Below are 24,570 nucleotides of genomic sequence, written 5' to 3'. Positions count from 1 at the left end.
TTTACCTATTGAAGATTCAGTCTTCCCAGCCTGGTGCTGGTCTACAATTTTGTCTCTGGTGTCCTTCGACAGCTCTTTGGTCTTGGCCATTGTGGAGTGTGGAGTGTGACTGACTGAGATTGTGGACAGGTGTCCTTTATACCGATAATGAGTTAAAACAGGTGCCTTTGATACAGGTAACGAGTGGAGCCTCGTTAGATCTTGTTAGAAGAAGTTAGACCTCTTTGACAGCGAGAAATCTTGCTTGTTTGTAGGTGACCAAATACTTATTTACCTCTCTAATTTGGAAATAAATTCTTTAAAAATCAAAGGTTGAGGTTTACCCGTGTTGACAATTACAGGCCTCACTAATCTTTTCAAGCAGGAGAACTTGCACAATTGGTGGTTGACTAAATACTTATTTGCCCCACTGTACATAGTGTCTTGGCTTTTCCAGGTCAGCTTTGAGACATTGTCTCTCAGGGTTATCTTCTGGCTAGCTGGACATGCAGATATCTCTGGCCAAGTTGAGTTATGCAAAGGGGTCTCCAATGTCCACAAATCTTGATATTTGCATCTCTGTACGCCACAGGTGTCAAACCGATTCCAGAAAGGGCCTAGTGGGTGCAGGTTTGCTTTCCAACCAATGAAGAGGACACCTTTTCACCAATTATATCTTTTACATGCGTAATCAGTTAAACTTTGTCAGGTGCTGCTTGTTTGAGCAGGAAGTTCATTGGTTAAACTCTGCGCATTATCGGTTGGAACAAAATCCAGCATCAACTAGGACCTTTCTGGAATCGGTTTGACACCTGTGCTCTATGCCTTTTCAATCACTACCCTTGGCTTGTTACTAAAACACAAGGTAGAAAATCCCAGCAGCTAAAATGAATTTCCTCTGCAAGAGACTCGATGTGTTATAGCATGCCTGGGAACATCTGTGAAAAAGAAGTTTGTGTTTCCTTACAAAGAATGTGATGAATGAATGAACCTTTAGTGGCAGACAAGACAAAAGTGTGGATGGAAGGGACTGGAATAAGTAGTTTTGTCTTGAGGGTGCAGTCAGCAAGTAGCACTCAACCCAGGCTAAGGCCTTCTTAGTTTGCATGTTCTCCCCTGTATTAGAGCCAGTTTTTACTCTGGCTTCCATTTAAATGTCCAAAGAAAAGCAAACACCCAGATGAATGAATGAGTCACCCGTCGTGGCTAATTATAGCCTTCCCTTCGGCCTTTTCCTTTCAGACATACACAGGATCGATCCTGGTAGCAATCAACCCATATCAGCTGCTTCCTATCTATACGCCAGACCAGATCCGCCTGTATACCAACAAGAAAATTGGCGAGATGCCTCCTCACATCTTTGCCATTGCAGACAACTGTTACTTCAACATGCAGAGAAACAATCGCGACCAGTGTTGCATCATCAGGTATGTACCAAGACTTGCGTTAGTTATCCGTGACTTTGAAGCTCTCCTCTGTATCCCGACCCAATTAGTGGAGAGTCTGGAGCGGGAAAGACCGAAAGCACCAAACTGATCTTGCAGTTCCTGGCAGCGATCAGCGGTCAACACTCATGGATTGAGCAGCAGGTTCTGGAGGCCAACCCCATTCTGGAAGGTCAGTCTGTAGGGAGTGAGAACTGAGTAATACGTCAATCTAGCTTACTTGTTTTCCCCGCAGCCTTTGGAAATGCAAAGACCATCCGCAACGACAACTCGTCCCGCTTCGGCAAATACATCGACATCCACTTCAACAAGAGAGGAGCCATCGAGGGGGCTAAGATTGAACAATACCTGCTGGAGAAGTCGCGAGTCTGTCGACAGGTACGTAACTCAAACACTGACACATAAATCTAGATATGATCATTCAAATTGTGTTTTTGTGTGCAGGCTCAGGATGAGAGGAACTACCACATTTTTTACTGTATGTTAAAGGGCATGACGGCAGAAGACAAGAAGAAGCTGGGCCTCAGCAAGGCAACAGACTACACATACCTCACCATCGTCAGTCCATCTGTTATATCAGCCTCATTATGATTTGATTTGATTGATATTACACTGATCAGTACAAATGCGTGTACAGGGAAAGTGTACCGTTTGTGACGGGCGTGACGACATGAAGGAATACTCCAACATACGCTCCGCCATGAAGGTAACATAGGATTACACCTGACTCCCCTTCCGTTTCCCTTACAATCTAACTTCTTTTTTGCCAATGTTTCTTCAGGTTCTGATGTTCACTGATAAAGAGAACTGGGAGATTTCCAAACTGTTGGCATCCATTTTACACATGGGCAATCTGCGCTATGAAGGTCTTTACAGGCTCTGTTCTATCAAAGCATATTTGAACACTTTTTAAAAAAGTTTTTTCTCTTCATATGGAAAATTTATGGACCTGCAGCACGAACATATGACAACTTGGATGCCTGTGAGGTCGTACGCAGCCCGCATCTTTCTACCACGTCAACGCTGCTAGAGGTCAGAACTAGGGGTGTGACAAAATATGGAAATGGTGATATATCGTGAGACTTTGTATTAGGGTTGTCCAGGTTTTTGTACTTCCGATCCGATACCGATATTGTTTTGCACTTCCGATCCGATACCGATACTGGCCGATACCAGCCTATCTGAGCATGTGTTAAAGTTATTTAGCCTCCTTACTTAGTTGTCAGACTCATGTTGAAAAGAGTTTTAGAACTCTTAATAACAACTAGCCAGCTGAATTAGGTGAGTTTGAATAACACACAACGGTTGGTAACAAGAAACTGACCTGTTTATTCAGTGACAAACACAAAACATTATAAATAACAAACAGAAATGGCATAGTCAGTCAGTAAAACGTGCAAATAATATTGTAAACTGTCTTTAAAAAGCAAAACACACAAACAACCTCAGTGGAAAATCCACCCCCCCAAGCTATTAGATGATTTTAATGTTTCGTGCATTAGTTACAATAACTGTATAAAAAGCCTCTCAGGTTTAAATAAACGACTATTTCAGTATCAAGTTAACATTTTAAAACGGTAAATAAAATACTCAAGTCCCCATTCTGTATCAGCAGCTTTAAACTACATTCAATTAATTTAATTTTGCGAATCAACTGTTAAAGTTGTTAAAATTGCTCCCGTTATTCCATAAATTCCCCTCTGTCTACTTTTAACATGTGAAAGTTTTAAAACTGCTTTGAAGATAGATTCAAGTCAAGATTTTGCCGATTTAGGAGTATTTTAGATAAAAAGCTAATTAGGTTCGCTTGGAAGGTTCACAACAGCCTACTAGGAAAGTCTCCTGCTTTAAGATGGCGGCCGTTTACTAACGCATGTAGTTTTCCATACTTCAATGTTGCCAACGCCGTCGAGTCTATCATTTTGCATCTAGTTCTATATACATATGATATCTATTATCTACAGTAAAACGATGTTGACGTAGTTTATAGCGGCTATCAGCAGCAGTCAGGTATTCTTGTGTTTTTTATCCAGCGGCATGAGTTGAGCTAAAGCCGTGAGTTGAGCATTGGCATTACCCGGGTCTATGACAAGCATGATGTTTACTCTCGGGACACAATGCGGTCCGTTTCTCATTGCGTCCCGAAGACCGCGCTGTGTATTAGTTCCGCTTTACTCCACATATTTCAATAATCGGAATTTGGATGTTTGTGAATAATTCTCGAATCTTCTACGGCCGAATCGCTCAAGGATGTAATGACGGCTGGGCATGGTGTACCGTGGTTCTAAGTGTTGGATGGTGCGTCTTTACTCACAAGAGATAATGGCTCGTCATCCAGAATGAATTCTTCGGCAATGACTCTTGTTATTCCCTGGGCTTTGGGACTGTCGAGTGCCAGTTTGTCACGCATAGCAAAAGATTCTGCTAGTGTTAGTTGCGGAGGACCTTTCTTTTTGTCTTCGGTTTTCTTAACATACGCCTTACATTGTTTGTGGTGGTATTTCGCTAAATGCTTGATTAAGTTGGTTGTATTAAAACTTCTTACAGCTTTACCACCACGCTTGACTTTATTGTGGCATATGTTGCACTCTGCCTCTTTGTCTTTGTCGTCCTTTAAGGTGAAATGATCCCACACAGCTGACATTTTTACCGATAAAGTCTCTCGGTAAATTGGGAGACGATAATGTAATGTGTTGAAGGTGTGCCGTAAAATACGGACCGGATTTTAGGGAAACCGAAGCAAAAACTGGAATGGATTATGTAAATACCGGACTTTTAAAAAAACTGGATCGGAAGTCTGGATCGGAATTTTTCCGTGTCGGCAGATCCGATACGCATTTTTTTGCCCATATTGGCGTCCGATCCGATCCAAATATCGGATCGGGACATTTCTACTTTGTATCCCAAAAGGTTATCGATAGGCCCCTGTCAAGAATCGAGATATCGTTTTAAAAAGGTGTCAAATAAAAAACAAAAACAAAAAAAAAGGCTGCCATTGACAGTACTCAACGCCCAATCCATTTAGACTGGGAACGTTCGTTTATTCAAAACCAGAGCATTCACAGTCATTCGGTTCGATTTTCGGGGCATTTACAGGTCCTGTTGAGTTTGAGTCATTGCCTATTCCAGGGGTTCCCAACCTATTCCACTAAGGCACACTGTGGGTGCAGGATTTCATTCTTACCAAACAAGATGACAACACTTTTTCCCCAATCTGGTGTTTTACAAGTGCAATCAGTTGATTGCAGTCAGGTGTGGCTTGTTTTAGCAGAAGCCTCATTGGTTCAACTGTCTCTGCTGGATCGGCTGGAACAAAAACCAGGACCCACAGTGTGCCTTGAGGACTGGGTTGAAAACCCCTGGCCTATTCATTTGGGTGAATTCCCAGGTCACTTCCTGCTTTGTAACGCAAAATAAACAGCAAGTGACTCATAAAATACCCCAAAATCAACAGGAAGTAACTGAAAATCAACAGGTAAATGACCTTAAATGGCCCAAAATTACTCTTTGCCTGGCATTGGCTGCCACTGACGGCCATAGACGTTCAATCCGTTTGAACTGGGAGGGATGTTCAAATGGATTGGACGTCTACTAGTGATAAATTCATTCCAATTCACAGCAGAAGCTTGTTTTCGGTTTATTAGTTTTTTTGTGGAATATCCTGGAATGATTTCCTGACCAATGTATCGAAAATCGTTGTATCGCAAAATCGTCAGATCATTGTTATCGTGAGCTTTGTATCGCAAATCGTATCGTATCGTATCGTGAGGTACCAAGAGGTTCCCACTCCTAGTCAGAACATAGTCAGTCACCTTAATCCAGCGGTGTCCGAACTTTTTTCTTTGAGGGCCGCTTGGGGAAAAAAATCAGATTATTTTCATTAGTTTTTAAGGTATTAACATTCTTAAAGGGATCCATGGATAGAAAGACTTGTGTTCTTAAAAGATAAATGTTATTATGAGTTACAATAAATTGATATGGAAACATCTCATGATGTTTTCGTTTTTATACAATTTGTAAAGTTTGCTTAACTAATAGGTCACCAATGTTGTTGACGTCGTAGGGCGGTGACATCACATGGATACGCTGCTAGGCTTCCACAGTATGACTCTAGCATAGACTTCATGATGTATTGACGGGACACGGGGCGCGGGGCCGATAAACAGGGGGCCTGCATTGTTGGCGAGGCCGTCAAAGCTGACCAAGTGGAATCACAGACAAAGAGCTTTTTTCGTTGAAAGTTCTTGTGAATAAATTCTTAAATTCCTGAATTCTTTACAGATATGGACATAGGCGGAGTTTGACTTTTGGGGCAGGGGGGGCACAACATGTTGATGACCTTGAAACGTGGTGTCAGCAATAAAATTAACTAACAAGAATATTTATAATAATAAGTTGACAATGAGCGATTTTTTCCATCATTCTTCAGGGGAATTCTAAATCAGGCTGCTTAGGCAATACTTTTCGCCTAGATCGTCATCCATTGAATATGGTACGCCCGCCGGTGTCGTGCCAATTTAGTTACCCCAGTCAAAAATTGTATCCCCTGGGCGGAGCCATATGGAGGTAGATTTGTGTCTTTATTATTCAATCAAAAAAAAAAAGTTGCTTAAAAAAAAAATAAAAAAGTTGCTTCAATCAAAATATATATTTTCAACCAAAAAAATGTCGCCTCAATTTAAAAAAAAAAGTGTTTGAATGCAGAAATAAATTTGAAACTATAAAAAAATGCATGTGAAAGCTTTTTTTTATTTTTTTATCTATTGATTGATTTATTATTATTATTATTTTTAATTGAAGCAACTTTTTTGATTGAAGTAATGTTGATTCGTTTTTGGGCCACATTTTGGCTAGGGCATTTTTGTCTTTATTAGTCAATCAAAAAATAAATAAAAATATAGATTTTATATTTCCAAAAAACAAAATCAAAAAAAGAAAAATTTCAATCATAGAAAAAGTTTTTGAATGCGAAAAAATATTTGAGATTGAAAAATTTGCATTTGAACACTTAATTTTTCATTGAAAAAGTTTTTTTTGATTGAAGCAATCCTTTTTGTGTTTGGGCCATGTTATGATTAGGACATTTATGTCTAAATCTTTCAATCACTAAAAAAAGTTGCTTCAATCAAAAAAAAAAATTTCGATCAAAGAAAAAAAAATCATTTTTTAAAATATTTTTTTTCCAACTTTTTTTTTGTTGAAAATTATATGCATAGCAAATGACCGTCTAGGGCAGGGGTTTTCAACCCAGTCCTCAAGGCACACTGTGGGTCCTGGTTTTTGTTCCAGCCGATCCAGCAGAGACAGTTGAACCAATGAGGCTTCTGCTAAAACAAGCCACACCTGACTGCAATCAACTGATTGCACTTGTAAAACACCAGATTGGGGAAAAAGTGTTGTCATCTTGTTTGGTAAGAATGAAATCCTGCACCCACAGTGTGCCTTAGTGGAATAGGTTGGGGACCCCTGGTCTAGGGTGCTCGAAAAATAATTTTGAACCATTATAAGAATTTTTTTTTTTGTTCATGTCATTCATTTTTGTTGCAGTTTTATTGCTTTTCAACTTTTATGTATATCTATCGGAAAGTCAATCACATGCTATGAAACTTTTCGGACACATAAAATCCGCTTATGGATATGGACGTAAAACAGTCTCGATTCTTGGTTAAAAGCAAAAAAAAAAAACGTGCAGTTAGCATTTATTTTACGTAAATATATCGAAGTACAATGCTAGTCTGTTAGTAAATGCAGTTAGCGTCGTCTTACGTAAACAGAGCTTTTCCGGTGAAAATTCTTGTGAATAAATGCTTAAATCCCCAAATTCTTTATAGATATTGACTTAAAACCGATTGTTGATTCAAATTCAAATTAAATTAAATTAAAATTAATTTAAAATAAATTAATTTAATTTAATGATAAAATTAATTAAATTAAAATTAATTAAAATTAAGATTGTTGGTTAAAAGCAAAAAAAAACCAAAAAAAAAACCGTTCAGTTAGCATTTATTGTACGTAAATGTTGCGAACTATGATGCCAATGCAGTAGCGGCGAATTTTTCACAACGTTGGCAGGTCATGGCTTAATGGTTTTTTGCACAACGTTTCAAAATGTATACATGGTACAAAAAATATAATAATTACCTTGAATCCTCGAACAAATCACTTCTGAGACAATCCTTCCTGTTTGTATGCGGTACAGCTGTCGTACTTTTTCAGCAGAAATCTGGCGTTAGATTGCTGTGTGCATGTGTTTGTCAACAGCTCTTCTTGATGTGGGCGGCCCCCTATTTGAATGCAAGGCGCAGTGCATGACCGATCTGTCCCAATCAATACCATTATGAAGTCTATTTCTCTACTGACATAAACATGACGTCTGTTCAATCCTGTCAATGTGAACCTTAGAGGAACATTATGAGCAGCTAGAGCAAAACGAACAGGAAAGACGGGATGAAAAGAGACGAGAGTAGGGGGAAAAAAACGGTGTCCGGCTAAAATGTACGACACCTTCAAAATGTACTACAAGTGGCGATTTTGACACCCAAGAAGTTTTGATTTTCTGTCTTGATTGATTAATCAATTGGAGACTTGTTAGACATAACGTTGCACGGATCACAAAATGTTAGCTTTTAGTTGGCAAGTAATAATTTGTGTTTACGCGTGTGCGCGCAGGTGGACGGCAAAGACTTGATGAACTGTCTAACGAGCAGAACGTTGATCACAAGAGGAGAAACCGTTTCCACGCCACTCAGCATGGAACAAGCGCTTGACGTCCGCGACGCCTTCGTCAAGGTTGAACGCCGCACCAAAGCACAAGCCTTCCATACTTAAGTGACTGAAGCTTTTTGTGTGCGTGCGTAGGGTATTTACGGCCGTCTGTTCGTTTGGATCGTCGAGAAGATCAATGCTGCCATCTACAAGCCTACATCCTCACACAGCAAAGTTGTCAGACGCTCAATAGGACTGCTGGACATCTTTGGCTTTGAGAACTTCACAGTCAACAGGTAAAACACACAAACAATACAGCCACGCATGTGACGGCATTAAGTGCCCTTGTTTGTGCCGGCAGTTTTGAGCAATTGTGCATCAATTTCGCAAACGAGAACCTGCAGCAGTTCTTTGTGCGTCACGTGTTCAAACTTGAGCAAGAGGAGTACAACCTAGAGAACATCAACTGGCAGCACATTGAGTTCACCGACAACCAAGACGCCCTCGATATGATTGCCATCAAGCCCATGAACATCATCTCGCTCATCGACGAGGAGAGTCGATTCCCCAAGGTACGCGATGACACCCAACTTCGCCTGACCAATGTGTTAATGTGACAAGGAAAACCATTAGGGGACATTAACCCTTTCAGGGACAGCCCAGGTGACAGCCTGAGTGGTGGTAGTCAGTAGAGAAGGAAATTGATATTGAAAACACTGACTGACGGCAATGAACGTCGATTTCAACTTGGAGGGGCTAGAAGCATTCATTTGATTGCTTCCAACCCCTTCCAGTTAAAATGGATTGGACGATTATTGCCATCAATGGCAGCCAAAGAGTTAAGGTATGTGAGTTCATTTAAAAAAAAAAAAAATATATATATATATATATACATATACATATGGCGGAAAACACTCAGGTGACTTGAAGTTCCGCTCTGAGAGCCCCAATTTGGCCAAATTTCAAAATTGTCCGATATGCATGTGTGATACATCATTGGAAAGCTTAAAATCTCAATTTTCTGGGGGAAGAAAAATTTTGAGCAGGAGGGGATTTTTTTAAAAAAAATTTTTTTTAAACAACAAAACCCTATCTGGAAGGTGAGAGCACGTGAGAGCAGAATTACAGACGCCATGACTTCACGAGATATTATCCCGGACTTATCTTGTTTCGATCCAAAAACTCCATGTCGCATGTATCACCGAGTGTCAAGACACAGCTGTAAATGGCCACAGCTGGATTTTTGGGGGGATTTTATGGGTGAAACATGGTCATATAACAAGGGTCGTGATGCAGAAATCACAGACATCAAGGAGTGGTCGAGATGTTCTTTTTTATACTATATTCAGAACTGGCTTTAGCTACTATTCTCCTCTTAAATGGAACGAATTGCAAACTACTCTTAAACTGCAGTACAGTCATTCATTCATCTTGGTGATTTTAAATCTCTTTTGTCTGATGTTTTTACTGATTATTGTAACATTTTCCGTTAGTGTATTTTGTGTTGTTTGATATTTGTGAATGTTTCTCTGTGCACAGGCCTCTCTTGTAAAAGAGATATTAATCTCAATGAGACTGCCTGATAAAATAAAGATAAAATTAAATTTAAAAAAAGTTACAGACACTATTTTCTTCATCGTGACGTAATTTGTTTAAAAGTTTAAAATATGAGAGTGAATAATTTTTTAAAGTCGTTTTTTTTTTTTTTTTTTTTAACTAACTGTTCTGCCCAAATGCATGATGGGAAGTGAGGAAACCATGACTGTGTGTAGTGGCTGCAAATACTATATCGTCTCTGTGTTGTGTACAATGCAGGGTATTAAGAATAAGATTAACTCCTGTCGTGCTTCCCCACGTTGCTTGCCTCAATAGTTATAATTGTTGTGGAAGACATATCAAAGCTTTAGGCAATAAAAGCACGGTCCAAATGAATGCCTGTATCCACTCCACTCACTTGTCACTGCCTCTTAGCTCTGTATATGCGTAGAACGGCGCCATTTTAGTCTGTTTGCAGCAATGTGTGAGTGGGTCGTTCCGTGCATGCGTTAAATATTTAAACATGATTATTAAAAATAAATGATTACCACCCGTTAACGCGATAAATTTGACAGCCCTAGTTGTGCCTTATGTTGGCTCAACATGTGTGCTTTGTGTTAAAAGAACACAATTGCTAAATACTGAAGGAAAGCAATTTAATTAGGTGCAAATTATGTATTTCTTTAATGTCGGTTCAACATGTATTTTGGGGTGAACATGAGTGCCTTATGTTGGCTCAACAAGACTGTGTTATGTTCGCGCAACATGAGTGGCTAATGTTGGCTAGACATGTGTGCTTTATGTTAAAAGGACACATTTGCTAAATGCTGAAGGAAAGCAATATTATCAGGTGCAAATTCTTTCCATAATTTTTTTATGTCAGTTCAACACCCCATTTTTTGAGTGCAGCTCTTTAAAATACTGCAATTTATTTATTTAATTTGTAATTGAAAAAAATCAGTGATGGACTGAGGGCGCGAAGTTTGAAGCGCAAAGTACCAAGGCATCACTGTATTACAATTGGATCTCAAATAAGCTAAGCTGCTAAGCTGCAGTCATTCTAGTCGTTCTTCACAAAGGATCAAGAGTATACCCTTTGAATATTGCTGGATTGCCTGCATTCCATTGTTAGTCTTTAAATATCTACTTCTTGAAATGTTATCAAACTGCCACTCCAATGCAATTCAAAACCCCACCAGTAGGGTTTTCCTAAATCAAAGCTACGTATGTTCCAGGGCACAGACAGCACCATGCTGAACAAACTCAACTTCCAACACAAAGTGAACAGCAACTACATTCCGCCCAAGAACAACCACGAGACTCAGTTCGGCATCCAACACTTTGCCGGGGTAGTCTACTATGAAACAAGAGGTAGCAACCCACTACGCACACACTACAACATACAGTACAACATAACTCTGTAATTACATGGAGGTGTCTCCCAGGCTTCCTGGAGAAGAATCGGGACACGTTATATGGCGACATCATCCAGCTGGTTCACTCCTCCAAGAACAAGTTTGTCAAGCAGATTTTCCAGGCTGATGTTGCTATGGTAACACATAAAATAAGTGATTAGGCTAATAAGAAAACGTGAATCTTATGTAACTTTCACCTCTCCTGCATGTGTACCTGTGTGTGTGCATGATGTTTTTGGGGTTTCCTTACAGTTTCTGTGTGGTTTTGCTCCTATTCTACATCTTCCATCCAGTCCTCTCCCAAAGGTAAAAAGTTCAAAACATGAGCTCCGACTGCATGTAACAGTTCTTCAACTAAATCTACACATAAACAATCAGTTTTTCATAACCAACAAAATCACCCTGACTCTTCCTATTCCTGGACTTATCTGACTGGACAACTTTTTTTTTTTTTTTTTTTTTTTTTAAACTTTGCCACAAAGAGGAAGAAGCGCAGGAAGGACAAAAACGACTAACTTTGTGTGTGTATGTGTATGTGTTTGTAGGGGGCAGAGACCAGGAAGCGTTCTCCCACTCTCAGCAGTCAGTTCAAAAAATCTCTGGAGTTGCTCATGAGAACGTTGAGCGTCTGTCAACCTTTTTTTGTACGCTGCATCAAACCCAATGAGTACAAGAAACCCATGGTGAGTCCCTAGTCTCCTTATGTGATTTTTGTTCTTTTTAAACAACGTATGTTCTACTAGCTAGCTACAGTGGTATGAAAAAGTATCTGAACCTTTTGGAATTTCTCACATTTCTGCATAAAATGACCATCAAATGTGATCTGATCTTTGTCAAAATCACACAGATGCAAAAACAGTGTCTGCTTTAACCCTTTAACACCGAACGTGTCGGCAGCAACTCGTTTACGCATATCGTCTTTGAAGCTTTGTCACGCTGTAATTACGTCACCCACGTCCCGCTGGTTGGGCTCGTTTGAAAGTGCGGAAGTTGATGTCCACACCGGTTTTTATTTGAAGTCAATCGGCCAAGAAAAACGGGTGATAAAGTCATTTGAGTTTTATTGCACTCATAAATATGCATTCAAACGCTGCACGGACCATGTATCCATCTCCATATTTCCATAATTTCTTGTCCTTTTTAAAATCCGAAAGCAGCACAAAAGACTACATATCCCAAGAGCCATTGTAATGTCAAGAAGGACTAACCGAATGTGATCATTTTTAATAAATTTCCGAGCGAGGCGCCAACTATTGAAAGGCAGGTATACAAAGCAAGCAACGGCCGGTTGATTTGAGCGAGCGACTTTGAAACGTGCAGAATGAATCTAAAACTACATTTAGCGCAAGCTAATGCATTATTTCATTAACTCAAGGAAGAAGATGAGCCGTATTTGTCGTTGTTTTCTTGGGATGAGTCGGCGTCTCGGCGAGTAGAAGTGACAGCAGCGCGCAAACGGCGAAAGAGTAGGCTGTGTGACGTTGTGTGAGACGCAGCTCAGTGACCTGTTCAAGAAGAAGCTTTATTGAGTGCGCAAAAAAACCTTATTCAGTCGCATGCCTGAAAAATTTGAATTGAACTGAAGTACTTGTCAATATTTTTTAAAATACTTTTTTTCAATGTTATATATATTTTTTCTTCACTATAATCGTTTCAATTTTATTTAGATGTGTGTTCAAGAAGCTTGATTGCATGTACGTATATACTTTTGATAAGGTGATGGGTACAACAGCTAATTTAAAAAAAAAACAACTTCCAAACCCTTTGTGTGTTAGATGATATATTTAATCTTTTTCTCACTATTTTGCACTGTATATAACCTGTTTTGACCATTGTATGTGTAAAGGCCAAAAACGCCTATGACCATACCTGCTGTTTCTGTTGTATTGTCAAATATAAAACTATTCAATCTTATTTTTTTATTGAATGTTTATCCTAACAAGTTGAATAAATATTATCAAGCTTCAAAACGGTTGGTCAAGCATGTTTGGTTGTCAATGGGACATCAACATTACAAATTTTGAAAAAAAAAATATTTTGGGATTTTTTTTGTCTCTTTGGGTCCAAAATGTGGATTATAATTAGTCAGTGAAGAAAACAACAGTTTAGACATGAAGTTCAAGGTGTCCTGAAAAAAGGGACCCAACTTGGCCATTGTAAACATTTTTTTCTTTGAAATATAAAGGCAACATCAAATGCATGCAAATTCGGCCAAAATAGGCTTAGGTGTTAAAAGGTTAACTAAAACCACCCAAATATTCATAGGTTTTCATATTTTAATATAGCATGCAAACAGTGACAGAAGTGGGGGAAAAAAGTAAGTGAAACCTCTGCCTAAGGAGACTTAAACAGCAATTGAAACCAATTTCTGCGTGCCCAATCACGGATGAGTGGTTTAAAGCTGCTCTGCCCACTATAAACAACACACCTGGTCAGATCCGTATTGATGAAAAGCATTGTCTGATGTGCATCATGGCTCGGTCAAAAGAGCTGTCTGAAGACCTGCGATATAGGATTGTCAATTTGTATAAAGCTGGGAAAGGATACAAAACCATCTCTAAAACTCTGAATGGAAGTCTGGATCGACAGTCAAAGAATTTGTTTACAATTGGAGAGAGTTTGGCACTGTTGCTTCTCTACCAAGAAGTGGCCGTCCACCAAAGATGACGCTAAGAGTTCAGCGCAGAATAATCAGAAAGGTAAAAAAAGAACCCTTGAGTGTCTGCTAAAGACTTACAGAAATAACTGGCACAGTCCAATATCTATGTGCACATATCAACTATATGTAAAACTATAGCCAAGAATGGTGTTCATGGGAGGACTCCACGGAGGAAGCCACTGCTGTCTAAAAAAAACCATTGTTGGTCGTTGGATGTTCGCAAAAAGGCACTTGGACATTGCAGGGAGGTTTTGGCAAAATATTTTGTGGACTGATGAAACCAAAGTTGAATTGTGGGAGTAACACACGAGGTCATGTGTGGAGGAAAAATGGAACAGCTCACCAACATCAACACCTCATCCCCACCGTGAAGCATGTTGGAGGGAGCATCATGATTTGGGGCTGTTTTGCTGCCTCAGAGCCTGGACAACTTGCAATAATTAATGGAAGAAGGAATTCTAAAGTTTATCAGGATGTTTTGCAGGAAAACCTTAGGCCGTCTGTCAGACAGTTGAAGCTAAAAAGAGGATGGATGCTGGAACAAGACAATGCAATCCAAAACACAGATGTAAATCAACTTCAGCATTGTTTCAGAAGAACAAAATACACGTTGTGGAGTGGCCAAGTCAAAGTCCAGACTTGAACCCCATTGAGATTTTTTCATTTGTGTGATTTTGACAAAGATCAGATCACCTTTGATGGTGATTTAATGCAGAAATGTGACTAATTTCAAAAGGTTCAGATACTTTTTCATTCCACTGTAGCTGTAATCTCTGATTATTCACGTAGCAACTAACTTGTTCATGTAAGAAGTAACAGTTACAAGTAATTAATATACAGTATGTTGCCCTCGTGTCATTCTTTTTTGGATGACATGATATTTGTGTTTGATGTAGCTGTTTGACCGGGATCTGTGCGTGCGCCAGCTGAGGTACTCTGGAATGATGGAGACCATTCGCATCCGTCGCGCAGGCTATCCTATCCGTTACACCTTTGTGGAGTTTGTGGACCGCTACCGTGTGCTCATGCCTGGAGTCAAACCCGCCTACAAGCAGGTAGCATACTGAGAAGTGACGGAGAAATTGTCAGTTCATATGGATCGGATGCAAGATACAGTAGAGCAACTGCACGAGAAACAGCAGATAAGCAAAAAAGTCGCTGGAGAAAATTCATTTTCACTGATACTGATCAATTGATCTACTGATACCTGAAACTGAAAAAAATACTTAGTTACTTGTCACTAAAGCCCTTTTCACAGACATCCCGGTAAATTCCCTTGTAAAGTGATGCAGGATTTACTCGCATCGTTGCTTTCACGCATGTAGATGTAACCGGTTTGAAACGCGCCGCGCCCTGACGCGATCCGCTCCCAACTCTCTGACCAGGCTGGGACGCACTGCGCCATAAAGGGTCGAGCCATATGTCATTTTTGGTCGGCATTGACTGTCATAATGTTTGTCAAATCGTGTTTTGTTACAGAGCTGGTTGTGAGAGCATTCCCGACGTCGTACCTGCAGCCAATTCAAGGTCATCAAAACTGTATTTAAACCCAGGCAATCCAAGAGAAGGGTGCCGAGATATTAACTTGCTGGGCGCCATTTCACACCTCGTACTCTCGAATTACGTGCATTTGCTAGCTTGTTCATCTGCCGGCCTTGTTTTAAAATCCCCTACGTTGTGCTGGTAGTTGAGTGTATTTGTTTTGTTATCTAATCAGCTCTCTGCCTACCTTAGGTTAGTACTAGTATTATTGATCCCCGTCAACCTACTGTTTAATAAACCATTGAATAGATCCCTCCGTTGTTTTCTGCTTTGAGGTACAACCTTGTTTCCGCAATTGCAGACCCTAACATCAGCAACAAAATAAACCGCACATTTACAAAGATGGACGATGGGCTGTCTTCCTCAGCTCTACGATCCAGTAGCAATTTGATTTCATTATGTTTTCGGTTTAATTTAGCTACTTCCAGGTTGCTATGTTGATATGTGTGATGTTTGTTTACCGCTTTTCGTCTTACTACGAAGAAATAGGAAGTGACGATCGCCGCGCCGTGATATTTCTGTCATCAGCCATCGTGCTGTGACCCGGGAATTTAACGCTTGATTTCACATACGCCTTGTCCCGGGAAAGTCCCGGACATTACACTAAAACGCGACCCGTGAAATGTCCGTGTAATCTCCGTGTCAGTCGACCTGGGATATTGCTTTCACATACAAGGGCTGCTCGTTTAATTCCTGGGACGTATACAGTGTTTAGGCGTATGCATAGGCGGATCTACTATTCAAGAGAAGTAGACGATCGCCTAGGCGTATGCATAGGCGGATCTACTATTCAGGCGAAGTAGACGATCGCCTTAGGCCCCCAACCAATAGAGGGCCCCCAACCAGCTGCCCTTGCCCCAGCGAGCAACGGCTTCGGCCACCGGAGCCAGCACCACCCCCAACTATTCGTCATGTATAATTATGTCAGCATACCAAACAAACAACTAACAAAACAAAAAAAATACAGCCATTTGAATGCTGCATTTATATTATCTCTCCCCCCACACACGCACTACAATGGACTGTTCCACGACAAAGGACTGAGTATCAGTCGCTTAGCTTCATTTAGCGCGGTTTAGCATTGCTTAGCTGTTCGTTAGCTTCACTTAGCCCCTCCGCTGTTTTCACACCAGTAAGCTCGCTATTTTTACAGCTCACTTGCTACTTTGCATGTCGGCTATCGTTTATTTCGAACACATGAGCGAACGTGCTTTCCATGAGAGCCAAAGAGCAGTGAGGGAGAAGTTGAGAACAGGCCTCTAATGCCTCTTTTAACTTTCTTCTTCTTCACACCGAACATAAAATACATGACAGCACACCGTGTGGCGAAACAATGTAGTACAGTTCCAATCAGTCATACAATAACACTCAACAGCTGGTTAACAGCAAAAGCATGTCATGTTCTTCATATAGATAATGATTTCTGGAGTTAATCCCACATACTTCAGAATTAATATTATAATATGTTTAATAAATACTACATAATACAGATTCTACACTAAGAATAGCTTTCAAATGACACTCTTCATGACAAATATGATTGGCAATGAATAATTATTATAATTATTATACTACTATTATATATAGTAGTATACTATAATAATATTGCTAGAAATGTTTTTAAGAATTGTTTTGAATAATGTTGGAAAGACAAAGTCAGTGTTCTGAATCTGTTTACTTTCCATTCTTTTGCACTAGTAAATGCTATCAGCATTTAACCTCATTGTTTATTTGTGATTAATTATTGTTATTTACATGATTGTTTGTACTTTAATAAAGAATTTAAGTGTTCCAAAATAGTTTTGTGAATTAATAAGCGTCAACAAAAATTTATAAAATTAGTGAAAAAAAGAAAATGATTAGATTAGTCGATTAATCGTAAAACTAGTCGGCTGACCAATCAGGAGAAAATTTGTAGTTTAGGACAGCCCTAGTGTACCACAACACATTACCTCCACACCCTTCTCACCTTTTTAACCCCTGACCCATGAAGAGGGCCCCTGGATATGTTCGCCTTAGGCCCCAATATTGCCAAGTCCGCCACTGGGCGTATGTGAAAGGGGCTTTTGATATGTGGAGATCATTCTCGCATATTTGTGTACACGTGTTCCAGGAGGATCTCAGAGGAACCTGTCAGAGAATCGCTGAAGCCGTGCTGGGCCGAGACGACGACTGGCAGATGGGAAAAACCAAAATTTTCCTCAAGGTAACGTGGAACGATCACGCATTCTAACATTAACAATCTTCATTTCAACCATTGCGAGGACTATCGGATAAAACCAATCACTGAAGTTTTTAAATAAGCTATCTGGACAAAATTATCAGGTTGCCTGTGTAATGACTAGTAACTGTGTAATGAGAATTACCCAGCTCGACTGAAATTTCCAGTCATTTGTTTCTGACAGGAAGTAGTGTGCGCTGGTGTTCCTCATATTTGTGTGTTTGGGGTTCATATTTTTGTATTTTGATGTGTTTTATCAGATGAGCACAGAGTTATGACACTTTGCTGATAGTTTCCATTTAGGTCAACATCTGACAGATTTAGTAAAAGTTACTTTTGGTTTTTCTACACAAGTCCGTGGACCGTTGTAGCTTTCAAGCTGTCGTTCAGGAAGCCTGACAGGAAGTAGAAAGTGCAGGAAGGAGCATCGCGCACTCTTTCCTGACAGGAAGGCAGCAGAAGAAAAGAAAAAAAAAACGCAGTAAGAGGGACCAAGAAGAATAGATAAGAGAATCAGTAACTTCAAAAGTGGTCTCAGACTGCCTGTCAAGCATTTATGAAGAATGTTGAGGGACCAAGAAGAGTAGATAAGAGAATCAGTAACTTCAAAAGTGGTCTCAGACTGCCTGTCAAGCATTTATGAAGAATCTTGAAATCATACATGGCATTGATCTGGAAAGTGGAAAATATCAGTCTGAAAGTCCACACTTTATATACCAAACTTTATCAATGGGATATGTTTGGACTAAGGTTGTTGATGAAGGTCTCAAATATTGTTGAAAGAGCTACTAATTAAAGATGTGATCAGGTCCGATCACGTCATTTTCAAACTATCGGAATCGGCAAAAAAATATCGGACATGCCTTTTTTTAACATATATATTTCTTTAATTTAAATCATTTTCTAACTGTATTTAATGTCACAGACAAAATGTCTTCCACTCATCCAGAGTAGTTTTGGCTTAAAGTAGGGCTATCAAATTTATTGCGTTAACGGCGGTAATTAATTGTTTTTAATTAATCATGTTAAATAAATAACGCATGCGCTGCACAACCCACTTATGTATTGTCGCGTTCAATCTATTAAGGCACCGTTTTACCTATATATAGAGCTAAAAGGCAGCGTATAATGAGTAAAGAGAATTTTGACAGCCTTTGGAGCCTTTTTTTATTTGGCTATAGCCTTACAATCCCTCTCTCAGCAATTAAATATATCGTGGGAGGCAATGTGGGGAGGAAAGATAGTAATTGATCATTTTCTTAACACCCTAAGTTCTTTCCCAACGCAGAGAAGATATATCAATTGGTGCCCCTACGCACAGTCATGGTTGCACTTCCCATCATGCATTTGGGCAGAACAGTTAAATGGCTGCAGTATCATTTACTGAAAGCTCAACAAATACACTAGATGGCAATATTTAGTCACAATATACAATGTCACATTTATCCTTTAAGAATTACAAGTCTTTCTATCCGTGGATCCCTCTCACATAACGGATGTTAATAATATAAATGCCATCTTGAGGATTTATTGTCATAACAAACAAATACAGTACCTATGTACTGTATATTGAATGTATATATTCGTCCGAGTTTTATTAATGTTTTTTCTTAATGCATTGCCAAAATGTATATGAACGGGAAAAATTATCGTGAATGATTGGAATTGAATCGGGAGCAAAAAAAAAAAAAAGCAATCGGATCGGGAAATATCGGGATCGGCAGATACTCAAACTAAAACGATCGGGATCGGATCGGGAGCAAAAAAACATGATAGGAACAACCCTACAACTAAGGATGTATTGGTTTGTCAGGATCATCACGACATGCTGCTGGAGATTGAGAGGGACAAAGCCATCACGGACAAGGTCATCCTTATCCAGAAAGTAGTGCGAGGTTTCAAGGACAGGTGGGTAGTCAAATTGGATTTCCATGATTTCTGTGACACAAGAATAAAAAGTCTTTCAACCCATCCATTTTTAGCCTGTGAAAAGCTGGATGCAGGCTGTTCCAGCTGATTTCGGAATAGATAATGATGATTGTGTTTAAAACTGATGATCTCCAAATCGATACAATTGCCATTTCAAAGCATGCCTCTGCCAGTAATTGAACCCGTTTGAAATAAATCAACTAATCCATTTACAGATCAACCTTCCTGAGGATGAGGAAGTCGGCCATGCTGATTCAGAAGACATGGCGAGGATATCAATGCAGGAAGAACTATGGCGCTGTGAGGATCATCACCCACATTGCAACAAGAAATATTGCGATCTAGTCCCGATGTCACCCTGAAATTCTGGTTCTTGTTTCAGATGCGGGCGGGCTTCTCTCGCCTCCAGGCTATAGTGCGCTCCAGGAAGTTGTGCGCGTCCTACCACGTGGCTCGGCAGCGCATAAGCGGTTTCCAGGGTCGGTGCCGAGGCTTCCTAGTGCGCCGCGCCTTCAGACATCGACTGTGGGCCTTGATCACTATCCAGGCGTACACCAGGGGAATGATTGCTCGCAGGCTTTACCGCAGGCTCAGAGGCGAGGTAGACATTGCTCAGTGTTTAGAAACAACATGTGGGGGTACTCCACACATCAAAAATCTACTGTAGTCTCTCAGTACTCTGAGCTGAAATTGAATTTACTTGGGCTATTATCTGACTCGTATTAGTACCGAAGGAGACTGGAGGCTGAGAAAATGCGTCTGGCCGAGGAAACCAAGCTGAGGAACCAAATGTCGGCCAAAAGAGCCAAGGCTGAAGCGGAACGCAAACATCAAGTGAGCTATTCCATGGTGTCTTCACACTTACATGAAACATGTCCAAAATATTCCTTCGACATCTTATGATGCCTCATTGCTGTTATTCTTGTCCTCCGCAGGAACGTCTGGTGCAGTTGGCCAAAGAAGATGCTGAACGTGAAAAAAAGGAAAAGGAGGAAGCGAGAAGGAAGAAAGAGCTGGTAGAGCAAACGGAGAGGGCTCGTTTGGAGCCCGTCAACGACTCAGATATGGTGGACAAGATGTTCGGCTTTCTGGGGACCACCAGCTCTTTTCCTGGCCAGGAGGGGCAAGCCCCAGCCGGCTTTGAGGTAAGTGTACTACTCTTTAAATGTTAAATTGTTCATGCTCATTTTTATTTAGTTGGTCGCTCCTCATCTGCAGGATTTGGAGCGGACCCACCGTGAGCTTGAGGAGGAAGACCTGGACGAGGCTCTTCCTCTGCCAGAGGATGACGAGGAGGAGGATCTATCGGAGTACAAGTTTGCCAAATTTGCCGCCACCTACTTCCAGGGAACAACAACGCACACATACGTGCGCCGACCACTCAAGCAGCCACTGCTTTTCCATGAGGATGAAGGAGACCAGCTGGTGGGCCGAAGACCTCATATCCAATCATCATATCAGGCCTTGACATGATGATAACATGTTCCCGGTCCCCATTTTAGGCGGCTCTGGCTGTGTGGATTACTGTGTTGCGGTTCATGGGAGATCTACCTGAACCAAAGTACCACACGGCCATCAGCGATGGGAGTGAGAAGATTCCGGTCATGACCAAAATCTATGAGACACTTGGGAAGAAGACATACAAGCGGGAGCTTCAAGCCCTCCAGGGGGAGGCAGAGGTTAAGTGGGGGAGGATCATAATGGGGACAATGTGCTTTTGATAAAACTTATTATAAAACAACTAATATACGGATATTTCAATGAATGTACCTGGTCTAGAAACCATCAAAGACCGACCATCTGTTGGAGCAACTGAGCATTCTTGTTTGTTATCCGTGTTTTGGTTGCTTCTCCAGACTCCTCAACCTGAGAGTAATCGCAAGAACAGCATTCGACACAAGCTGGTGTCTCTCACCCTGAAGAAGAAATCCAAGATCACAGAAGAGGTAATTTATTTCCTAGGGCGCCTTCTTGCATAGTTTCTGAACGAGGGACAACTTTCAGGTCACAAAGCGTCTTAACGATGGTGAACACGGTCTCCATGGCAACAGCATGTTGGAAGACCGGCCAACATCAAACTTGGAAAAACTTCACTTTATCATTGGTAATGGCATCCTGAGGCCAGCGCTGAGGTGACAAAAACAAAACCGTGCTCAACAACTACTTTCCACTTATCTGACCTGGGCTTAATGATTTTGGTAGGTTGCAACAATTCCCTGTTTTTTTATCTTAGGGATGAGATCTACTGTCAAATCTGCAAACAGCTGAGTCAGAACCCATCCAAGAGCTCACACGCTCGAGGTTGGATCCTCATCAGTTTGTGTGTGGGCTGCTTTGCGCCGTCAGACAAGTTCCTAAAGGTTAGAACTGTTTTAAAGGGGAAATTCTTAGCTTTCTCCAAATCACATAATTTTGTTTTTTCTAGTGTTATTTAGTGTATGTAAGAATAACCTGTCACCCTCCATTAAATATCTTGCACACTTGTTAAAGAGAAGCTGATTTGACTTGCCCTTGCGGCAGGAGTTCCCAAGACAATCAGTCAATTCGTCAGCGTGGCCAAACTTTATTTACTAGCTGGTGTGACATCATCAAAGGGAGACAGTGTATACACACATACACCAACACATACAACACTTTGGAGAGCCATTCGGCGGACAACTCGTTGTTCTTCAGCGATTCAGACATTGAATCAAATGTAAATGTTTTTGCTTTCGCCGAGGATGGTTTTGAGCACGATATATATGACTAAAATATATTATTGGTCAGCACATGTATGAGCCGGAGGCAAAACCTCTAGCAGATAACTAGATACGTGGGGAGAACAAGTATTTGATACACTGCCGATTTTGCTGGTTTTCCCACTTGCAAAGCATGTAGAGGTCTGTAATTTGTATCATAAGTTCTCTTCAACTGCGCGGAACGGAATCTAATACAAAAAAAACAGAAAATCACGGTGTATGATTGTTAAATAATAAATTTGCACTTAATTGCATGAAATAAGTATTTGATACATCACAAAAATCAAACTTAATATTTGGTAGAGAAACCTTAGTTTGCTATTACTGATACTAAACGTTTCCTGTAGTCCTTGACAAAGTTTGCACACACTGCAGCAGGGATTTTGGCCCACTACTCTATGCAGATCTTCTCCAGAGCCTTCAGGTTTCGGGGCTGCTGCCGGGCGACACGGACTTTCAGCTCCCTCCATAGATTTTCTATCAGGTTCAGATCTGGTGACTGGCCAGGCCACTCCAGGGCCTTAAGATGCTTCTTACGGAGCCACTCTTTAGTTGCCTTGGCTGTGTGCTTTGGGTCGTGGTCATGCTGGAAGACCCAGCCACGACCCATCTTCGGGGCTCTCACTGAAGGAAGGAGGTTGTCAGCCAAGATCTGGCGATACATAGCCCCATCCATCCATAGCCCCAAAAAATGATGTTTCCTCCTCCATATTTCACAGTTGGGATGGTGTTCTTGGGGTTGTACTCATCCTTCTTTTTCCTCCAAACACGACGAGCCGAGTTTAGACCAAAAAGTTCAATTTTGGTCTCATCCGACCACATGACCTTCTCCCATTGCTCCTCTGGATCATCCGGATGGTCAGTGGCAAACTTCAGACATGTCTGGACATGCACTGGCTTCAGCAGCGGGACCTTGCGTGCGCTGTAGGATTTTAATCCATGACGGCGTATTGTGTTTCCGATGGTTTTCTTCGAGACTGTGGTTCCAGCTCTCTTCAGGTCATTGACCAGGTCCTGCCGTGTAGTTCTGGGATGATCGCTCACCTTCCTCATGATCAGTGATGCCCCACGAGGTGAGATCTTGCATGGAGCCCCAGAACGAGGCAGATTGACCGTCAACTTGAACTTCTTCCATTTTCTAATAATCGCTCCAACAGTTACCTTCTCACCAAGCTGCTTGCTTATTTTACTGTAGCCCATCCCAGCCTTGTGCAGGTCTATTATTTTATCCCTGATGTCCTTACACAGCTCTTTGGTCTTGGCCATTGTGGAGAGGTTGGAGTTTGTTTGTTTGAGCATGTGAACAGGTGTCTTTTATAAAGGTAACAAGTTCAAACAGGTGCAGTTACTTCCGGTAATGAGTGGAGAACAGGAGAGGTTCTTAAAAAAGAACTAAGAGCCGAAATATTTACTAGTTGGTAATGTATCAAATACTTCTTCATGCAGTTAAATACAAATTTATTATTTAAAAATTATACAATGTGATTTTCTGGATTTTTGTATTAGATTCCGTCCCTCACAGTTGAAGAGAACTTATGATACAAATTACAGCCACTACATGGCTTGCAAGTGGGAAAACCAGCAAAATTGGCAGTGTATCAAATACTTGTTCTCCCCACTGTAGCCACCGGTGATGAGAAGTTGATTCCTTCAACATCAACATTCTTGAAAATTGGTCAGTTTTGCCTAAAAATTCTTAATTTTCAAGCAATATTCAAGATATGGTCAAGGATGAGAGAAATTCTTTGTCCCCTTGCCTGCCTCCTGGCCTAGCATCACCATAGCCCATTTGGGGCCAAACTAGACCTGCTATTCAACAATGGAAGCAGAGAAACCAACGTACCTATTACAGAATTCTGTGTCCTGTCTACTTCCTAGGATAGCAGCGCAAGGGATTTCAAAGCACACATCTTTGAAATGTCACAAACACACGACAGTCCTCAGTCCAGGTCCACGAAAATCACACCGGGACTGCTGCACAAATCTCACCCATGCTCGTCTAAGTGCATCTTTTTTTGGAAATCCATATGTTGAAATTAGGGCTGTCAAAATTCGTTTTTTAAATTAATCACATTAAAATATTTGACGCAATTAACGCACATGCCCCACTCAAACATTAAAATGACAGCACAGTGAAATGTGTACTTGTTTTTTTTTTTCCGGACCCTAACCCTAACCCTAACCCATGAACATTGTGTAAGTAATTATTGGCATCAACAATGGCGGGCTACTACTTTATTTTTTGATTGAAAATTTTACACATTTTATTAAAACGAAAACATTAAGACGGGTTTTAATATAAAATTTCTATAACTTGTACTAACATTTATCTTTTAAGAACTACAAGTCTTTCTATCCATGGATCGCTTTAACAGAATGTTAATAATGGTAATGCCATCTT

General features: G+C 40.6%; 1 protein-coding gene across 5 annotated transcripts in view; it reads left to right on the top strand.

Annotated features, from left to right (window-relative positions):
* LOC130911152 (unconventional myosin-VIIa-like) overlaps positions 1-24,570 on the top strand; it is a 68,958-nt gene that overhangs the window by 13,807 nt on the left and 30,581 nt on the right. For 3 of the 5 annotated variants that reach the window (XM_057828919.1, XM_057828918.1, XM_057828916.1), the window contains 25 exons: positions 1,222-1,406; positions 1,475-1,596; positions 1,660-1,802; positions 1,869-1,982; positions 2,062-2,130; positions 2,206-2,290; positions 2,380-2,456; positions 8,094-8,213; positions 8,283-8,425; positions 8,491-8,701; positions 10,901-11,036; positions 11,111-11,217; positions 11,626-11,763; positions 14,636-14,794; positions 17,395-17,487; positions 19,316-19,410; positions 19,647-19,731; positions 19,814-20,032; positions 20,158-20,265; positions 20,367-20,576; positions 20,650-20,856; positions 20,934-21,110; positions 21,288-21,377; positions 21,436-21,563; positions 21,665-21,791. In XM_057828919.1, coding sequence (XP_057684902.1) covers positions 1,222-1,406; positions 1,475-1,596; positions 1,660-1,802; positions 1,869-1,982; positions 2,062-2,130; positions 2,206-2,290; positions 2,380-2,456; positions 8,094-8,213; positions 8,283-8,425; positions 8,491-8,701; positions 10,901-11,036; positions 11,111-11,217; positions 11,626-11,763; positions 14,636-14,794; positions 17,395-17,487; positions 19,316-19,410; positions 19,647-19,731; positions 19,814-20,032; positions 20,158-20,265; positions 20,367-20,576; positions 20,650-20,856; positions 20,934-21,110; positions 21,288-21,377; positions 21,436-21,563; positions 21,665-21,791 — 3,348 coding nt within the window. Of the gene's footprint in view, positions 1-1,221; positions 1,407-1,474; positions 1,597-1,659; positions 1,803-1,868; positions 1,983-2,061; positions 2,131-2,205; positions 2,291-2,379; positions 2,457-8,093; positions 8,214-8,282; positions 8,426-8,490; positions 8,702-10,900; positions 11,037-11,110; positions 11,218-11,332; positions 11,387-11,625; positions 11,764-14,635; positions 14,795-17,394; positions 17,488-19,315; positions 19,411-19,646; positions 19,732-19,813; positions 20,033-20,157; positions 20,266-20,366; positions 20,577-20,649; positions 20,857-20,933; positions 21,111-21,287; positions 21,378-21,435; positions 21,564-21,664; positions 21,792-24,570 lie in introns of all 5 variants that reach the window. The other 2 variants (XM_057828917.1, XM_057828914.1) reach the window with 1 other exon arrangement.

Source organism: Corythoichthys intestinalis, unplaced genomic scaffold, assembly GCF_030265065.1.
Source record: "Corythoichthys intestinalis isolate RoL2023-P3 unplaced genomic scaffold, ASM3026506v1 HiC_scaffold_23, whole genome shotgun sequence".
In the NCBI taxonomy this organism is placed as follows: domain Eukaryota; kingdom Metazoa; phylum Chordata; class Actinopteri; order Syngnathiformes; family Syngnathidae; genus Corythoichthys; species Corythoichthys intestinalis.
Note: the sequence above shows the minus strand (reverse complement) of the source record. Positions and strands in the feature narration are given on the sequence as shown.